Source organism: Arvicanthis niloticus, chromosome 9, assembly GCF_011762505.2.
Source record: "Arvicanthis niloticus isolate mArvNil1 chromosome 9, mArvNil1.pat.X, whole genome shotgun sequence".
Classification (NCBI taxonomy): domain Eukaryota; kingdom Metazoa; phylum Chordata; class Mammalia; order Rodentia; family Muridae; genus Arvicanthis; species Arvicanthis niloticus.
In genome coordinates, this window is record NC_047666.1 from 69713175 (window position 1) to 69731750 (window position 18576).

General features: G+C 36.2%; 1 protein-coding gene and 1 pseudogene across 1 annotated transcript; one reads left to right on the forward strand and one right to left on the reverse strand.

Moving 5' to 3' along the window:
- Positions 1-1738: 1738 nt before the first annotated feature.
- Positions 1739-2647, forward strand: LOC117714729 (taste receptor type 2 member 42-like). The gene has a single exon (XM_034511324.1). It carries the CDS (start codon positions 1739-1741, stop codon positions 2645-2647), a length of 909 nt encoding a protein of 302 aa, XP_034367215.1.
- Positions 2648-7423: 4776 nt separating this feature from the next.
- On the reverse strand, positions 7424-8401 carry LOC117715778 (taste receptor type 2 member 129-like; annotated as a pseudogene).
- Positions 8402-18576: the final 10175 nt, after the last annotated feature.

Consider the following 18576-nt stretch of genomic DNA (forward strand, 5'->3'; position numbering starts at 1 on the left):
AGTAAAACTACAAAATTTCTTTACTTTATTTTAGTTTTGTTCTAATTCCATCACCTACACACACACACAGACACATACACAAATACACACACACACAAACACAGAGACACACACATAAACACAGACACACACACAGACACACAAACACAGAGACACACACACACACATGAATGTCTCTTCTTTCCTTTAAAAAGTCTCACTTAAAGCAATTTTCTAGCTGCCTTTTAAACCTAAACTGTCACTGTCCTGCCTCTAGCCAAAACAAATGTAACACATAGAATGTTAGAACTCAAAACTTGGAAATATATTTAATTGTGAAGACCACTCAAACATACCTGAGAAATATCTAGAAGGAAAGCTACAAGAAATTACCCAAAGACAAGTCTTTAATCTCTGAATAGATTTATTTTGGTATCTTTTTATAGTTTGTAGTTAATCCAAAATCTCACCTGTTATTTCTCCATAAATTCTAAGTCTCTCCAAGATCCAAATATAATTTCTCTCTTTTTTCTTCTAGAAAGATGCTTTAAGTACATAGTTACTCCTTTTCTGTATTTACATACTTTGTTTTATAAAAATAGTTCACTCATTTTTCTGTTGTTGTTATTCTATGTGTTTCTTAATTTTATCTTTTTAAGAACTTGCTTTTATAAAATATCATAGACATAACAAATACACTACATGTTTATGGAATCCATGACTAAATTATTGAGAATTCTCTTAGCACTTACTTTGATCAGTAACAAAGACATCTGGTTTTGTCAGATACACTGAAGGCCTAAAATCAGCAATAGGCCTAAGTCAGCCTGCTAACATAGAGTCATAAGTCTTTCTGGAAAAACTCTGAAACAGATAGCTATAAGATGTTGCAAACAGGCAGCTTTAGTGGAAATTTACCAGCCTGGAATAGAACAAGTAGTCATAGGTCTTGTGGATAATCATAGACCTTGGGTAGCCTTGGTGGATAGTACCAGATTAGATAAGGACAAGTGAATCATGGGCAGAGTCATAGTGACCTGTCCCCTGAACCTTGACCCAGCTGATGCCCTGCTCTGGAAGATGTCTGTACTCCCCCTGAACATCTACGCTCCTGTGTCATCCCCTTCCCTACATCCTGCCTTTTTGTGTATATAACCCCTGTGTGAAGAAAAGTATAATCAGTGGTTTGATCAGAGAATATACAAGCCACTACTCTTTGTATTCACATGTTTCCCCCATTCTGTCTTTCAGGTGATCTCCTGGACTCCTGTTCAATACCCTGCTGGACAGGGCATGGTTCCACAGAGTTTAATGTTTCAGGTGAGGAGGAACATAATAAAATGAAAAAAAACATAATTCAAATTTTTATTTTATTAAATTTGACTTTATCACTTCTGACATTACATCAATGGGAAATTTAAGGGCATGTGGATGATGATGTAGGCATAGAGACTATCTGGATTAGAATGTAATATTTCTTTTAAAACAGCTTTAAATAAAAAGATCAGACTGTACTCATAAACAGATCTTTATAGATTAAGTGTGGGACTAAAGCTGAAAAAAGACAAAAACTTAGGACTAAGATTTTCTTAAGTATATGTGAATTTCTACTCAGTTGAAGGAGTTTCCAATCAAAGCTGAAATTACAGTAGAAAGGAGCAAGGTAAATATGGCAAAGAGTGAGTTTCTGTGGAAGTTTGTTTGAGAACTGATCAGCGGGGCAAATTGCTAGAAGTTTGGATGACCTTTTTCTGTTTAAATGCTTACAGGATTAGATCAAATGTATATGATACTGGTAATAGCTGTATGTATAACTGGAATGCTGGGGAATGTGTTCATTGGACTGGTAAACTGCTCTGACTGGGTCAAGAACCAGAAAACCACCTTCATCAACTTCATCCTGCTCTGTTTGGCAGCTTCCAGAGTCAGCTCTGTGATGGTGATTTTTATTGATGCAACCATATTAGAACTAGCTCCTCATTTCTATTATTCTTACACTCTAGCAAAATGTTCTGATATAGTCTGGGTTATAACTGATCAACTGTCAACGTGGCTTGCCACCTGCCTCAGCATTTTCTACTTATTCAAAATAGCCCACTTCTCCCATCCCCTTTTTCTCTGGTTGAAGTGGAGATTGAGAGGAGTGCTTGTTGTTTTTCTTGTGTTTTCTTTGTTCTTACTGATTTTTTATTTTCTACTTGTTGAAATACTTCCTATTTGGGGAGATATTTATGTGATACCTACAAGCAATCTGACTTTATTTTCAGATACAATTAACACCTTAGCTTTTCAAAAGATAATTGTTTTTGACGTGATGTATTTAGTCCCATTTCTTGTATCTCAAGCATCATTGCTCCTATTATCTTTTTCTTTGGTGAAGCACTCCCAAAACCTTGTTCCAACTTCTACCACCTCTGAAGATTCCAGAACCAAGATCCACAAGAAGGCCATAAAAATGCTGGTGTCTTTCCTCGTTCTCTTTATAATTCACATTTTTTGTATGCAGGGGGCACGATGGTTTGCATTTTTGTTTCCATTGAACAGGTCAAATAGATTTGTCTTCTTAACATTAAACATCTTTCCCCTAACTCACTCATTTATTCTCATCCTGGGAAATAGCAAGCTTCGACAGACAGTAATGAGTGTCCTGCAACATCTTAAAAGATAGCTTCAAGAGCTGATCTTTTTCTTTCATAGAGTCTCCAGTCTATACTAGGGGAACAACTTAACAAGGAGACTTGGATGGTCACGAATGGTCACTGGTGAATTGTTCTTCTACTGAGTTCTTTTAAGTACTGCTGAACATATATGGACTGGAGCATACTGCTTTTCATGAGAAAAACACCATATCACAGTCACGTTATGACACACAAACCAATCTTTTTATAATTTATTTACAATATTTGTTACTTATAGTCTCAAATATTTTAAAGAGAATAGTTAATTTATAAGAAAAAAGGTATGAAATTATAATTTAAATGGAAGGTTTATGATTCCTTAGATACCAAAGTTACTTGTAAGCCTCAATAAGTAGAAGAGGGCAAAATGTTGATAGGAGATTAAGAAATCTAAAGGTCCAGAGAGAAAAACACCAATTCACGTTTTAAGTTATTTTAAAGCTCTCTCTCTCTCTCTCTCTCTCTCTCTCTCTCTCTCTCTCTCTCTCTCTGTCTATCCCAGTATTTATTTACTTTATATGTGTAAATGTTTTGTCTGCATGTATATCTTTGCACCACATGTGTTTGTCTAGTATACAGGGAGTTCACTAGAGGAAATCAAATTCTCTGGAAATACAGTTACAAATTGCTGTGAGTAACACTGTGGGTACTGGGAACTAATCTGAGTCTTCTACCTGGACAAGTGCTCTTTCCTGCTGAGCCATCGTTTTAGTCTGCACAGCTCAGACCCATTGCTGTTTTGGTAATTCCATAATGATGAGGTGACAGACTGAGGTTTGTATCATAAGGCAGATGGGCTGGTTTTAATCATACCCTAATGTTCTTATACAAACCCAGGTTTTGTTAGAGATTGTGTTCTTTCATGAGACTCTTCTCCCACACCACTAATGTAATATTTTTATTAATTATTTGGGAATTTCATAACATGCACCCTGATCATCCCAGCTTTCCACAACTAGAAGGTCTATCCTCCCACTACAACACAATCCTCCCAGCAAAAAGAGAAAGAAAACACCAACTCCAATTTTTTTTATCCACATACTCATTGGAGCATGGCCAAACTCCCATTGGGCAGCCTTTTAAAGAAAACTGAGCCACCACCTCACCATCACTACCATAGAACATCAACTGTGAAGACCTATACTTTAGCATTTTTCAATAGCTTTCTCTATGGACTGTTTCATGGTTTTGTGGGGTTGGTCGAAGAGGTCAAGAGGTTGTCCCAGAAACCTTTGATGTCTCTTATTCTCAGTTACAAATCTGAAGTCAATACTACAATACTACTGCAAAAAAATTTTTTTTGCCTATACAAGCTTGCAGCAGCAGGGACCAGTGACATCAAAATGATTTATCGAAACAATGTGAACCACAAACATCATCATGTTCTCAGGTGGCATTACAGACCATGGATATCAACATTATCTCTGGCAGCAAGAACCAGGACATTTTGAGGAAGCTTAATCCAGAAAATGAACTGTTCTTCATTTCAGATACCGTGATGTTGCTCAATCAGGATGATGGTGTGGTTGGCACCATATTTGGGGACAAGACCTTCAAGAATTCCAGGCTACTGTATACCACCCTGTCTGTAGTATCATGTGTTCTTAGGGTGAGGGCATGACCAGCATATGTGTAGCCTGTGGGCAGCAATGAATTGTACACTTTCTTACCCTTAGCAGGGTGAGCAGCAGGAGCAGCAGCATCAGTGGTTCCATACTTCTAGGTCACCTATCTGGTATCACCTGGGCAAGGCAGGGCCAGTGGTGGCCCAAGGCTCCAGGTGGCATGAGGGCCAGCCCTACTTGACAACAACATGTGCCTTTGTCTGCACTCCCATATCTGTGACTGCTATTCTTTTTCTAGTTCTGCTTTCCTCAGGTCTCACATAACTCCATTCCACCATCTTTTTTTCCAGTCCTAAGAAACCAAATTTTAAAAGCATTATCCTATAAGACCTGCCTTTTATAGGTTAATCTGAAGATATTGCAGACTCTGCATGCTTATCCTCTGCTACCTTCTTCTAAAAGGTCCTGTGTAATTCTCAGCCTTCCTGGAATGGCCCCATAGCCTAAATTCTCTCTCTCTCTCTCTCTCTCTCTCTCTCTCTCTCTCTCTCTCTCTCTAACTCCCTCTTTTCCCATCTCTCCTTCTCTTTCTTTTCCCTTCCTTCCCTCATAAATGTTTTAAAATAAAATACCAGGAGTCCTACTGAGAGTCTGCCTCTAAGGCTGATTATTTTTGTTTTAAAGCAGCTTTCTGAAAGAAACAGGAGCACATTTTATATAGTGGACACACATGAACTAAATGGCTTCTTCCTTTCTCAACAAGCATTTGCATGTAGCTCATATAACATTTTAGTGATTCAGAACAGAAGGAAAAGGCAGAGCCAAGGTTTTCCATATATCAAACCCTTAGCTGTAAATGCTTCAGTAAAACTTTGTAAAAGACAAGTCTCAGTAATCTGAAGAAGTAGTAACATTCAAACAAAATGAAATGAAAAAATGCTAGTCTTTTATCAAAGAAGGCAAGAAATAAAGGCAAGACTTTAATAACTCAATGAACATAACATAGAATTTAACATTACCCCATTTGTGAATATTTGTAAATGATACTGTTTTCATTTTAACAAAGCAGAACACAGTTTAGAAAAGACAGAAATAAATCCTTAAGGGAACTCTTTGTCCTTAAGCAGCAAGCAGCTTCTCTGAGCTAAGCTTTGGTATGAATAGGTAACCAAAACTCTCAGTAATCAGCATAGTGGACTGGGCAAACTAAGCTTTCATCCACTCAAACTTAACAGACAACCTTCCTTTAATATTTTAATACAGCTATCCAGGGTACAAATTAGTTGACTCTGGTGGTCTTCCTGTGTAGTTCCTATCCCGTTCAGGGTTCTCAATCCTTTCCCCAACTCTTCCATAACACTCCCTGAACTGCTGCCCTGATGTTTGACTGTGGGTCTCTGCATCTTTTTTAGTCATCTGCTTGCTGGAGCCTCTCAGAGAACAGTTATACTAGACTTTTGTAATGCATGTCCTTTGGGTCTGGGTTACCTCACTCAGGAGACTTTTTAGTTTCATTCATGAATTTGCAAAATTTATGATGTTTTTGTTTTTAATAGCTAAGTGGAATCCTATTTCATTGTGCAAATAAACCACTATTTCTGTGTTCATTCTTCAGCTGAGGGGCATCTGGGTTGCTTTCAGGTTTTGTCTATTAAGAATTGAGCTGGTATAAATACAGTTCAGCAAGTGACTTTGTGGGATCTTGGAACATTTTTTGGGTATATGATCAGGAGTGGTATAAGTGGACCTTGAGGTAGCACTATTCCTAATTTTCTAAGAAACTGACAGATTGATTTCCAGAGTGGTGGTTGTGGTGGTTGTATAAGTTTGCACTGCCACCAAAGAGGAGTGTTTTTTTTTTTTTTTTTCTCCCTCACCAGTGTGTATAGTCACTTGAGTTTTTGATCTTTTGATTTTTTTTTAATTCTTTTTAGAGTAAAGTGAAATCTCATGGAGGTTTTGATTTTGATTTCCTTGAAGACTAAGGACTTCCAATATTTCTTTAAGTACTTCCTGGCCATTTTAGATTTCCCTGTTGTGAATTCATAGTTTAGATCTGTACCTAATTTCTTTTCCTTTTTTTAATTTTTAATTTTAATTTAATTATATTTTTTACTTAAACTTTAAATCCAGCTCACTCCACCATTCTTGGTCAACCTTTCCCACAGTTCTTCCTCCAAACCTCCTCCCCCTTCATTTCTGAGGGCATGAAAAAATTCTCTCATTCTAAAATAAGTACAATTATATTGCACTGAACACCATATTTGTCACCCTGAATAAAGGCACAAGTTATGTTTCCCTCTCTGTCTCTTATCTTAGAACATTTGAACCTTTTAAAATATATTATACACATTTATTTAATTTCTACTATTTACAAAAGTTTAACAACATGTAAAATTGGATGAGTTAGGGATGATGCGTTGAATCAGTGGGTAACATCTCTTGTTGCCAAGTCTGATGACACTTACTTGATCTTTAGAACCTACATGGTGACAAGAACTAAATTCTTCAAGCTATCTTCGACCTTTCACCTGAGTGTTTTGCCGTTTAAATGCACACACACGGACACATACACACACCACTGTATACATAATAAATAAATGATTTTAAAAGAGTTTGTGCTGATTATGAGTTTACTCACTCATAAAATATTGTAAATTTTTATTTTTTTGACAGCCAGTGCAATCTCAGCCCTGGTACCCAATGACAATAAGAAGCATCAATGTGTAATTAGAATTTCATTAAATTATCATGAGGCCTACTTATTTTGCATATTTAAAAATTAGAAAGAGTTATAGCACATGGTTGAAAAATCATGTAAACATATAATATATTTGCAAATATACATTATATAGTCCTAAAATTATAAGTGTATTTAAGAAGGTTAAATTCTGAAACTAGTACTTTGAGTATCAGTATTATAATAAAATTGCTCTTGATTCTCAGCATTTTTCAAACTCTTTCTCAATTAAGCCTAAAGCAAGAATGCATTTTAGTTAATCTGATATCTAAAATATACTATTACTTATATATTATAAATTTATAAGCATGATTTTAAATTATACATGTGTATTGTGTTTCTCGTGTGAAATATTTGCATGTAACATTTATCATATATAACACAAAAAATGATGAAGCAATGCAAAACAATTTTTAAAGAAAACTAATAATAATTTTAATTCCTTATGAACTCAGTTTCTTTTAGAATATGCAAGATGATCTGTGATATATTTTAGGAATCCATGATGTGAATCTGTGCTTCAGCCACCATAGCACAGAAAGAGAGGTACCTCTCAGGTTTGTGTCTCCCAAGATCAACACACATGAGTGTCCTGAAGGAAAAAGTGCTAAAACAATCTCACAGAACCTGACATAAAGAATGTTCTTCAACAATTCATTACTCCAAACTTCCATGGAAAGAGCCAGAAAGAAAATGGTACAGAGAAGGACATAGGTGAGCATCATTTGCAACACTTTATTGTGAAAATTGGAAATGGCATCTCTGCATTTTTGTGCATGAAGTTGCATCATCTTGTAATGTCTCCATAGGGAGGAGGATAATCAGGAGAAAAGTTGATTGCAAAAGTGTAAAGGGTATGGATGTGAAAATACAGTTGTTTATGAGTAAAATTACCCTGTAAAATGATGCAGTGTTATTTGAAGTTAAATCATACAGCAGACAACCTCTGTAGTCACCCATCTGGGTATCAATATATGAGTTTATCATCAGAGTGTTTAGAACCAAGAGGGCTAAAGACATGAGCAAAGTCCATGAAATAACCTGTTTAATTCTCATCTTTAAGTAAACAAAAATCGAGTTAGAAAAATTAGCTATTTTAAGAAAATAAAAAAGGCAAGGCATGCAGCAAGCCACATGCTAAAATGATTGCTGAAAATCAAATAGAAATTAATCAGTTTTACCACTCTTCTAGTTACCAAGACATGTGAGTATAGTGTAGACATTGATATAAAAGTGAACACTGTCAAAAGAAGGTAGATTCTGGAGAAAGCCAAGTCTGTGAGTATTTGATTCACTGCAGAGATCTTTCTTCTCTTGACCCAGTGTATGCAGTTCACCAGAGCTATGAATCCATTTCCAATCCATCCTATTATTATTTGTACAATTACAATGAATGTAAATATGCTCTGTATGATTCTGTAATACAAATTATGATTCATGAGGTCACTGTAGAAAATTTAAAGATCTCTATCTGATTATTGAATCCTCATAACATACTCAATTTTAAAATTATCCATCCCATGTACAGTCACCTAAGCTAGACACTGATGTGGATGGCTGGAAGTGCATGCTGTCAAGAACATGATATAGCTGTCTCCTTAGAGGTCTGCCAGAGACTGACACATTCAGAGGACGATGCTCACAGCTAACCACTGATATGATCGAGGGTTTCCCCAATGGAGAAATTAGAGAGAAGACTGAGGGAGCAGAAAGGGTTTGTGACCCCAGAAGGAAAGCAACAATACCAAACAACCAGAGCCCCCCCAAGGTCTAAACCACCAGCCTGGGAGCACATAGTGAGGAACCCATGACTCCAGTGGTATATGTAGGAGAGGATGGCTTTGTTGTGCATAGGTGGGAGAGAAGATTCTTGGTCCCATGCAAAATGAACACAGAGTGGTGGGGGGAATGTCATGGTGGGGAAGGGGTAGTGGGGGCGGGGAGTAGGTGGGGGCACAGCCTCATAGAAGCATGAGGAGGGGGAATGGGATGGGGGTTTCTGGGTGATGGGAGGAAGTGGGGTAAGAAGATAAAATCTGAAATGTTAACATAATACTCAATTTTAAAAATAGATGGAAAAAATGCTCTGTGCAGTAACGAACTGCAAATATAAAGCTTTGACAATATTAGGCTCATAGTACATCTCTCTTCTGTGAGAATGAAGTGTTTTCCCATTGAGTTCAACCAAGCTCCATCCAGAATACACTCTTTACACCAAGGTGTGTGGAACATTTTTGAGTGAATCCTAAAGGTAATACTAAGTCTTCATATTCTAAGATGGAAACAAAAACATTTTTTGTATTACTATCATGACTCTGCCATAATAACATTTTAATCTGGCTATTGCAGTTTTGAGCAAGCATTCTTCATATATTCTAATGTGTAAAGGGCAATCGGAACCTAAACTTGTGTAAGGAACTTTCTGAGTACTAGGCGTGACAGAGCTAATGTGCAACGGTATTTAAAGCAGACATTTGGATTTGTCTGATAATGCCACAGACATTACAATTCATCTAAACTTTAGCACCATGGAGATAACTGTACTACAAAGGTTCAATACAATGCTCAGCTTCCTAAATCAATCATCTTCTAAAAAATGAATATGTACTAAAAATTCTCACAGTTTTACAATATGTACATAAAAGATATAAAAAGAAGGGGAAAATAGAATGGGAAATTTTTGAGTCAATTTCTAAAAGGTGAAAAATGCACCAACTTTCAGGGGTAGAAACACTCTGCCTTTTCTTTCAGGTGGAAAGATGAGCTCAAATAAGAGTGGAAACAGAAATGCAAACACCTGAGGGTATGGCTGTGTAAAGTAGGTAGAGATGGTAGTGTTTAATGAGCTATGCTATGGCTATTGCATTGATAAATCGGCATGTACTATTAGAGCTCTCCGGGAATATAGCTATGGGAGAGAGGCTATCTTCTTTTCTGTCCTAAGCATGATTATTTTAAAATGACCTCCAAAGGCTTTTCTGGGGATGGGTTGCCCATTTAACTCAGAGTTAAGGGAGGACAAACAGCCCAACAATGTGCCTTTGAGAACAGCAAAAGGAAACCATTTCAACAAATGTTACTTTTATTTATTCAGTGATATAAAGATAAATGGAAAAGTGTGGCTAGAAATTCAGCCCTGAGGCTCTCATGTCTGGGGAGAAATCTCCACTGGGATTTCAGATGACAATTTTACCTTCTCCAGTCAGTTTTCAGCTGGGAGTTGTCGGCAGCCTATTCCAAAGTCTCTGTTTGTTGCTATCCTTTGTTTTCTTTAGATGCCTCAGCAGAGTGAACATTCTGCATCAACTTTTGGAAACCTCATTTGGTTGCCTTAAAGGATCTCTTCTATTTGATTTCTGGTGAATGTTTTTGGTATTGGATGAGGTGCTATTGTGCTATTTATTTACTATTTATATATTTTATTTGTTCTTTTATTATGGTTTGTTTAATAAATTCACTCATCCAAAATTCAAAATATGTCTATTACAGATCATACTCTACCTCATACAGAAAAAGTTATTAGAGAAGAAAGTGTTGTTTGCTTCAAGAAAGGGTTGTTTTCACCATGGGAGTCTTTGTCTAGTTTTACAACTGTAACTTATTATGGATTGAAAATATAAGTTTCCTTCTTCCAGTCTGGGCCTGAGCACTGAGCAGATCCCAGGCAGCAACTCTGCCCCCAATCTCACAGAACCCAGAGGAAGTGGGCCTTCTAGGAGCTCTAACCTGGGCAGTATCTTAAGTAAGAAGAAAACCAGCCCCAAACAGGAAGTAACTGGGGCCCACTAGGACCCAGGAAGTCACTCCTGGCCCAGAGCACTGGTTCCTTTCAGTCTGGGCCCAAGCACTGAGCAGCTCATGGGTGGCAGTTCTAACCCCAGGAGTAACACCCACCCCATACAGTTCTGATACAACCAAAATAATAGGAAAGACAGGCTCCAGTCAGAGACAGGGCAGGTAGCACTAAGGAGAGCCAGATGGAGAAAGGCAAGCTCAAGAACATGTGCATCAGCAATCCAGGGTACTTGGCATCATTAGAACCTAGTTCTCTCACACAAGAAAGTCCTGAACTCCCCATATCAGTAGGAAAGCAAGATTCAGATTTAAAATCACTTCTAATGATGATGATAGAGAACTTTAAGAAGGACATAAATAACACTCTCAAAGAATTTGAGAAGAACACAGGTAAACAAGTAGAAGCTCTTAAAGAAGAAACACAAAAAATCCCTTAAAGAATTACAAGAGAACACAACCAAACAGGTGAAGGAATTGAACAAAAACCATCCAGGACATAAAAATGGAAGTAGAAACAATAAAGAAATCATAAAGGAAGACTACCCTAGACATAGAAAACCTAGGAAAGAAATCAGGAGTCATAGATGCAAACATTGCCAACAGAATACAAGAGATAGAAGAGAGAATCTCAGGTGCAGAAGATACCATAGAAAATATTGACACAACAGTCAAAAAAAACCCCACAAAATGCAAAACGTTCTTAACACAAAATATCCAAGAAATCCAGGACACAATGAGAAGAAAAAACCCTAAGGATAATAGGTATAGATGAGAGTGAAGATTCCCAACTTAAAGGGACAATAAATATCTCCAACAAAATTATAGAAGAAAAATTCCCTAAAGAACCAGATGCCCATAAACATACAAGAAGCCTATAAAACACCAAATAGACTAGACTAGAAAAGAAATTCTTCCCATCACATAATAATCAAAACACCAAGTGCAACAAAACAAAGAAAGAATATTAAATGCAGTAAGGAAAAAAGGCCAAGTAACATATAAAGGCAGACCTATCAGAATTACACCAGACTTCTCACCAGACACTATAAAAGCTAGAATATGCTGGACAGATGTCATACAGACCCTAAGAGATCACAAATGCCATCTCAGGCTACTATACCCAGCAAAACTCTCAATTACCATAGATGGAGAAATCAAGATATTCCATGACAAAACCAAATTTATACAATATTTTTCCACAAACCTGGCATTACATAGGAGGAAAGCTCCAATACAAGGAGGGAAATTAGACCCTAGAAAGAGCAAAAAAGTAATCCTCTTCCAACAAATCCAAAAGAAAACCACACAAAAATAATTCCACCTCTAATAACAAAAATAACAGGAAGCAACAATCACTGTTTCTTAATATCTCAGCATCAATGGACTAAATTCCCCAATTAAAAGACATAGGCTAATTGACTGGATACATAAACAGGACCCAGCATTTTGCTGCATACAGGAAACTCACCTCAGTGACAAAGACAGACTCTTCCTTAGAGTAAAATGCTGGAAAACAATTTTTCAAGCAAATGGTCCTAAGAAACAAGCTGGAGTAGCCACTCTAAAATATGTAGCCTGAGAACACAAAAGGAGAGACTCAGGCTCCACCTGTATAGGTAGTTGAGGGTGGCCTTGTCAGGCATCAGTGGAAGTGGAGGGCTTTGGTGCCTGGAAGTTTGAATTCCCTAGTGTTGGGTAATTTGAGAGCAGGGAGGCAGAAATGGGAGGATGGTGGGAGCACACCCTCATAAAATCTCCCACAATTATATGGATTAGACATGAGTGAGCCAGATTCCAGCTAGATTCCAGAATTCAAACAAAAATTATCTTGATACTAAAATTTGTTTTGAGAATTGTATATTCCAGAATACACAGCCTCAGTGTATCTACTTATCAAGTGAGCTGAGTAGACCTGCTCAAAACTCTGTTGTCCTGGAACTCCAGCTGGATGCAGTGAAGACACAGCATCAGAGGCTTATTAGTTTACTCTTTCCCCCTGCCCCTCTTTTATTATCTCAATGCCCATAATCAGCTTGAAGAAGTAAATGAAAAGTCAGTGCCCCTATTTCCTGGACTTGGGGACTGAGGTGGTTAATATTTTGCTGTCTTTCTAGGGAAAATAGTGGTTTTGTTGGAGCAGGGAGGATTAGCTAGGATTTATTGCATAGCCATAACCTATTGGTAGAAATATGTATAATTGTTAAGATGAAGTTATATTTTCATAAATGGTACAAATTTACTTTGATTTCAAATTTAAGATTTTCATTGGTATGAGCTTCTTATTAATATAAAAGTGAGATTAATATTGTTACTCTCATAGACATTGTGCCTATATAACACATTTAGGAATACATGGCTTAGACCCAGTCCTTCTTTAACTTTTTAACTGATTTGAGATTGTTAGCCTGTGAATTAAGGGCCTATAGTAAATTCATAGCTCTAAATTTATTGTTAGGGTATTTTCTAATTTTATTTAGAAATAGCTGAGAGGAGTTAATGGACAACAGTCCATATTACCTTACATGGATAGTTGGTTTTCAAAACATCAGAAATCCATAGAATTAATGTTACAAACATTTCTGTATTAATGTTCATTTTGATTGGAGACCTGTCTGCTCCTGACACCTTCCTATCTTGCAGTATAAGAAGAAATTGAACATCTTTGGAGTTACTCCAGTTGTGGTGAGACAGCCACTAGGCAAGAATTGCCTCTTTTCATCTACAGACAAATCACTGTCCAGAAAAAGACACACTTGCAGAATAGTGGACTAATGATATCTGTCAAGACAGAGTAATCAGCCCTTAATAATTCTGCATTGCTAGGTCTGTCAGATGATCCTGGGCCAGAAGGCTGAATATTGGATGCTCCAACATTTTGTAGTATAGGGATTGTACAGGTGTTCAGTGGTCTGTATAATTTTGCTAAGATTTAGAAGCTATGCTTTGTGCTTCCCATAATTTCAGTTAACTCAGTCATTCTGGATTTCTGAAAGGGTTGAAGACTTATAGTCTCATAGCCAATCCTGGCTATTTACTTTGAGAGAAAAGATCTGAGGGGATGTTTTTCAGCCGACATTCATTCTAAAGACGAGAAAAAATGCCAGCTTCAGAACTAAGTCTTTTAGTTAGGAGGGATGACAGAGGTTCTGGTTAACCAACAAAACAATGGACTTGGTATTAGTTCTATCCTGTACCATACTGATACAAATTGGTATAGTTATGCTCTAATTGTATTCTAAGAGAAAAGTTTTATTTTAACAGGAAGGGCGATATATAGGAGGAGCTAAGGTGGGAGGAGTACGGAGAGGAAGAGGAGGAGTAAGGAGAGGAGGAAGAGAAGGAGAGGAAGAAGAGGAGAGGAGAAAGAGAAGGAAAGGAGGAGCTAGGTGACAAGAGAGAGAGAAAGAAGGGGTAAACATGGAGGTGGATGTTCACATGTCTCAGCCAGTCAAAGGTAGTTGGTATAACACTTCTGATTATGTGGGCATCTTGTTATTGAGTATTACCAAACTTATAAATCCATTAATTAACATTAAAAAATAGTTTAAAAGAAAAAAGGAGAAAGGGAATGGGATATGGGTTTTCTAGGGAGGGGAAATGGGGAAAGGGGATGGAATTTGAAATGTAAATAAAATATCTAATAAAGATTTTTAAAAAGAAAATATAAGTTTCCCCTGGGGAAAGACCATTTTTCCAGACAAGTGAGTTAATACCAAGGACAATAACATACTTCATCTATAAACCAAAATATGAAGTGATTACCAAAGAACCAAAGAGAGGGGCAGAGCCTTTTGTTATTTTAGAGACCATGTTTCTGTTAGTACATTTTGCAAGCTTTAGACTTCTTTACATTTTTATTGATATCCTGGCTTTTATCATGATTCTGATGAATTAAAGCAATCAAAGATTTTCCCCAGACTTCTTTCTATCTGGGTCATTATAGCTATAATTCTTATATAATGCACACATTTTTATAAACATTTAAAATATACTAAATATAAATTTAAATTAAATACTGGAACACCATCATCTAATTTAGCAAAAATTAAAATAAGTATTTTTAAAATTTCTCCTTCTGAAATATTTTTAGAGTCAATGCTAAAGACACTTGGTAATACTGGAAAGTTTGTTTTATTGTGAGATGATTGAAAAATTCTGCCTCTAAACATTAATCTCTATCAAACTCAGGAGACATGATTAGCTGTCTTCTCACTGGAAAAAAATGGAAGTTAGCAAAATGACCATTGAACTGGATAAAAGCACTGAGCCCTATTTTTGGAGGACATATGTCTGGGAAGAGCAGGAAGGCAGCTGAGAAGTGGTCCTCTGTAAGATGAAACAAAAGATCAATAAATAGCAGTGGAGGACTAAATGACATTAAACTCCAGAATAACTGAGAAACTCCAGATAGAAATATTGTCATGCTGATGACATCCCCTACAGAAAGTAGACTCTGGAATGCACCTGATTAAAATAAGTGATTCTATTGGTATTTAAAACCTTATGGTTATAGAAGAAGAGATCTGCTGATGAAAACTTCCACCCCAGTAGTTGCCCTTTCTACCTATACCCAACCCCATCCTCACCAAGTCTCAGTGATAAAAGTCTCTGCACCCACACAGGAGCTGCTGCCTTCATTGTTCTGATTAAAGAAACACCTGCTTCTATAAAGGTGCAAGAACTTGGACCAGCTTTCTCGAGTGATATTTGAAGTTTAGACTGATGAATCTGGAGAGGTCAGATTCATGGATATAGAGAAGGTGACAGCCACATGACATAGATTTTCAAGATCAGATCTAGTTAAGTCTACAACACTAGAAGATTGAACTAGAAAATGTCTTTCTGAGGTTAGTCTTTGCAACGAGAGTGAAAGGGCTCCTCTCACTTTTAGCATTGAGGCAATAAAATGACTGCCATCCAAGAACTGACATCAGCCTATGATCCCTTGATGAATAAACAGAAAGTATTCTACCAGTATCTCCAGGACATGCCATGAGATAATTTCTCAATGTTCAATTGCTAACCACAGTAAAGAAGGGACATGATCCTATTCTATGTGATTTTCTGAGACAGGATTAAAGTAAGTGATTCTACCACCTGGAGATGCTAACAGCTAATGTGCCCTGATGCTCTTTGAATGTAAAATTACCTCTAGAGTCCTGACACATGCCTCTCTTAATGGATTTGCACTGCAGAATGAATAGGTTCATAGTAATTTACCTGAAAGTGTAAGTGATACTCAGTTTTGGCAACTGGCACAATTTTCACATTGTCTTTAACCTTCAAAAAAAGAAAAAACTGACACAATGGTAAGAACCCAAGGTGAATGCAGAGCATCACAGATTCATGATCTCCAGCTGTTGTCCATGGTAGAGTCTTACTATAAGGCCAACATGCCCTCTGACGCATTGTTTGTAACTAGAACTGTTGTCACAGAAATGTCTGCAGACTGGTAATAATCTTGTTGTAAAATTCAATTCAATTCTGTTTTGTATTTTAAAAACAACAGTGCACTTCCTTATGCTTCCTTCTGTACTGAAATTCTATTATTGTCAGACTTTAAATTTGTCTCATTTATAACAATACAGATTAAAAGCAGGAACTTCCAAACTAAGTGCTTATTTTGTGAATGGAAACAACATGTATTTTCCATACTACCAATTTTATTGTCATTTTATAAAATGTAATTTTAATTCCATGTATATTAATGATACTCTCGTAATAGAGACCAATAAATAAGAAATGGTAAGATTCTTAAATAATGTAACAGGTGACAGTGAACCACAAAATATGATGTTCATTCTTTCTTGTCAAGATACAGTCTCTGAATTTTTGGACTAAGCATGTTTTCTCAAATAATCATATTCTTTAATATGTGTTTTGCTCATGTTGCGGAAGCCTTAAAAAACTAAATCATGGAATTTCATGATGGTCTCATATTTACTTCTCTGTTGTTTTCTGTCTGTGTTAATATTCTTTTTAAAAAATAGAAAATATTTTTGAAAAATATTAAATCAAATCTTTTCTTGGAAAGGAAACTGTTACTAACTACAAATGATTATAGCATATATGTCATTTATATATAGAAAGCCAAAAACACCACTAAAGATGTTAGTTGATTGCTATTAAACAAAACAATACAAATCTACCAAAACAGATTATACACACTCCAAACCTCCTTTATTATTACAAACTTCATATACCTTTTATATTTACCTTGCCAGCAGTCATACTACTAATATATTTGCACCAAGTGTACATTCTGCTAATATTCTGGCTAGGATTGTTGAATTTTCAAACATTTGATCTTATGAATGTTTCCACTTATGAAAGAACATAGATGCAGCATGAAGTCAGCACCTGCAATCTGCAGCGGTCACATGCTTTTATTTCTCTCTATGGATTGCTTTTCTTGGTGTTTACTATTCTTTTCTTTCACCAATTTTTAACTAATTTATTATTTTCCCCAACTATGTAATGGTCCAGATTCAAGTTTCTAGACATTATTCCATATAGGAATAACTGGATCTCATTTTCAATGGTTCTTGCCATACTGATAGAAAGGTTTTATAAACAACAGAAATATAAAGTTCTGTGTTAAGATATTTCTTAAAAGTTGGAAGAAACAGTAACATTTAATAGTGCTGAATAAATTCATATAGCTCTGTTATTATTCAAGTTAATTAATCTCCTTTATGCAAGAAAATGTGTCATTAATAATTATGTCACCAGTTTTTCTCACTTCACAATACTCAAAAGATGATGAGAAATCAGAGAGTAAGACATTCTTTTCTACTATAGAATGCTTTTATGTGTGTCATTTTAATAGTTTGAGATGAATCAATTTTGTTAACTTTTATAAATTTCGTATTACTTGAAATGGAATATTTATTATGATAGGAAAGATTAGGTTTTTTGATGACCTTAACATAAAGCATCTATGGAAAAAATATGATTCTACTGAAAAAGGAAACAGATATGAAGTTTCACCCCTAACTTGTAAAAACACTGAAGTCAACATACTGTCACATTTAGTGTTCTTCCCTGTCATTAAATGGCTCAACCTTCTCTGAGATTTTCATCCATTTATTGAAGCTGGTATGAGTTAGTGCTGCTTGTGTCATTAATTTATCAAGTCTATTCTAAATATATATGTCACTACTATTCAGTAGTAATGTGTACATGTATCATTGTTTACTGCAATGATTCTTTTTATGATTCTTAGATCTTACTTTATGACAAATAAGTTAAGAAATCAGGATGATAAAATAGATACCTCAAACACATTTTCTATATGATTTAAAATTGTGGAGTCTTGTCTCCCTACAATGCTGGAAGTACTAAAGTTTCTCTCTCTCTCTCTCTCTCTCTCTCTCTCTCTCTCTCTCTCTCTCTCTCTCTCTCTCTTTCTCTTTCTCTCTATGTATGTATGGCATAACTTAAAATGGTTAATATAGTGACATAAAATAATGTTTTATATAGTCTATAACATGTATCATAAATACCTCAAAGAGAAAAGAAAAGAAAATGAACATAAATAAACCTGCCTTTCCAATCGAGAAAACACCCTAGTACATTTTATATAACTAGAGATTACCAACACATTTAATTACTTTCATAAATTTATCAAACAACTACAGACCTGCAAGGTTTTCAATTTGATTAGAATAACTAGAATATCGTGTAAATATCTTTAGAAATTAGTCATACACCAGCATTTTGTGTGGGGAAAAAAACCTTGTGGGGGGAGCGGGGCGGCAGGGTCCCACAGCGATCTGGCAGCGGGGTCTCACATGGGCCTTCCACACCACCACGGAGG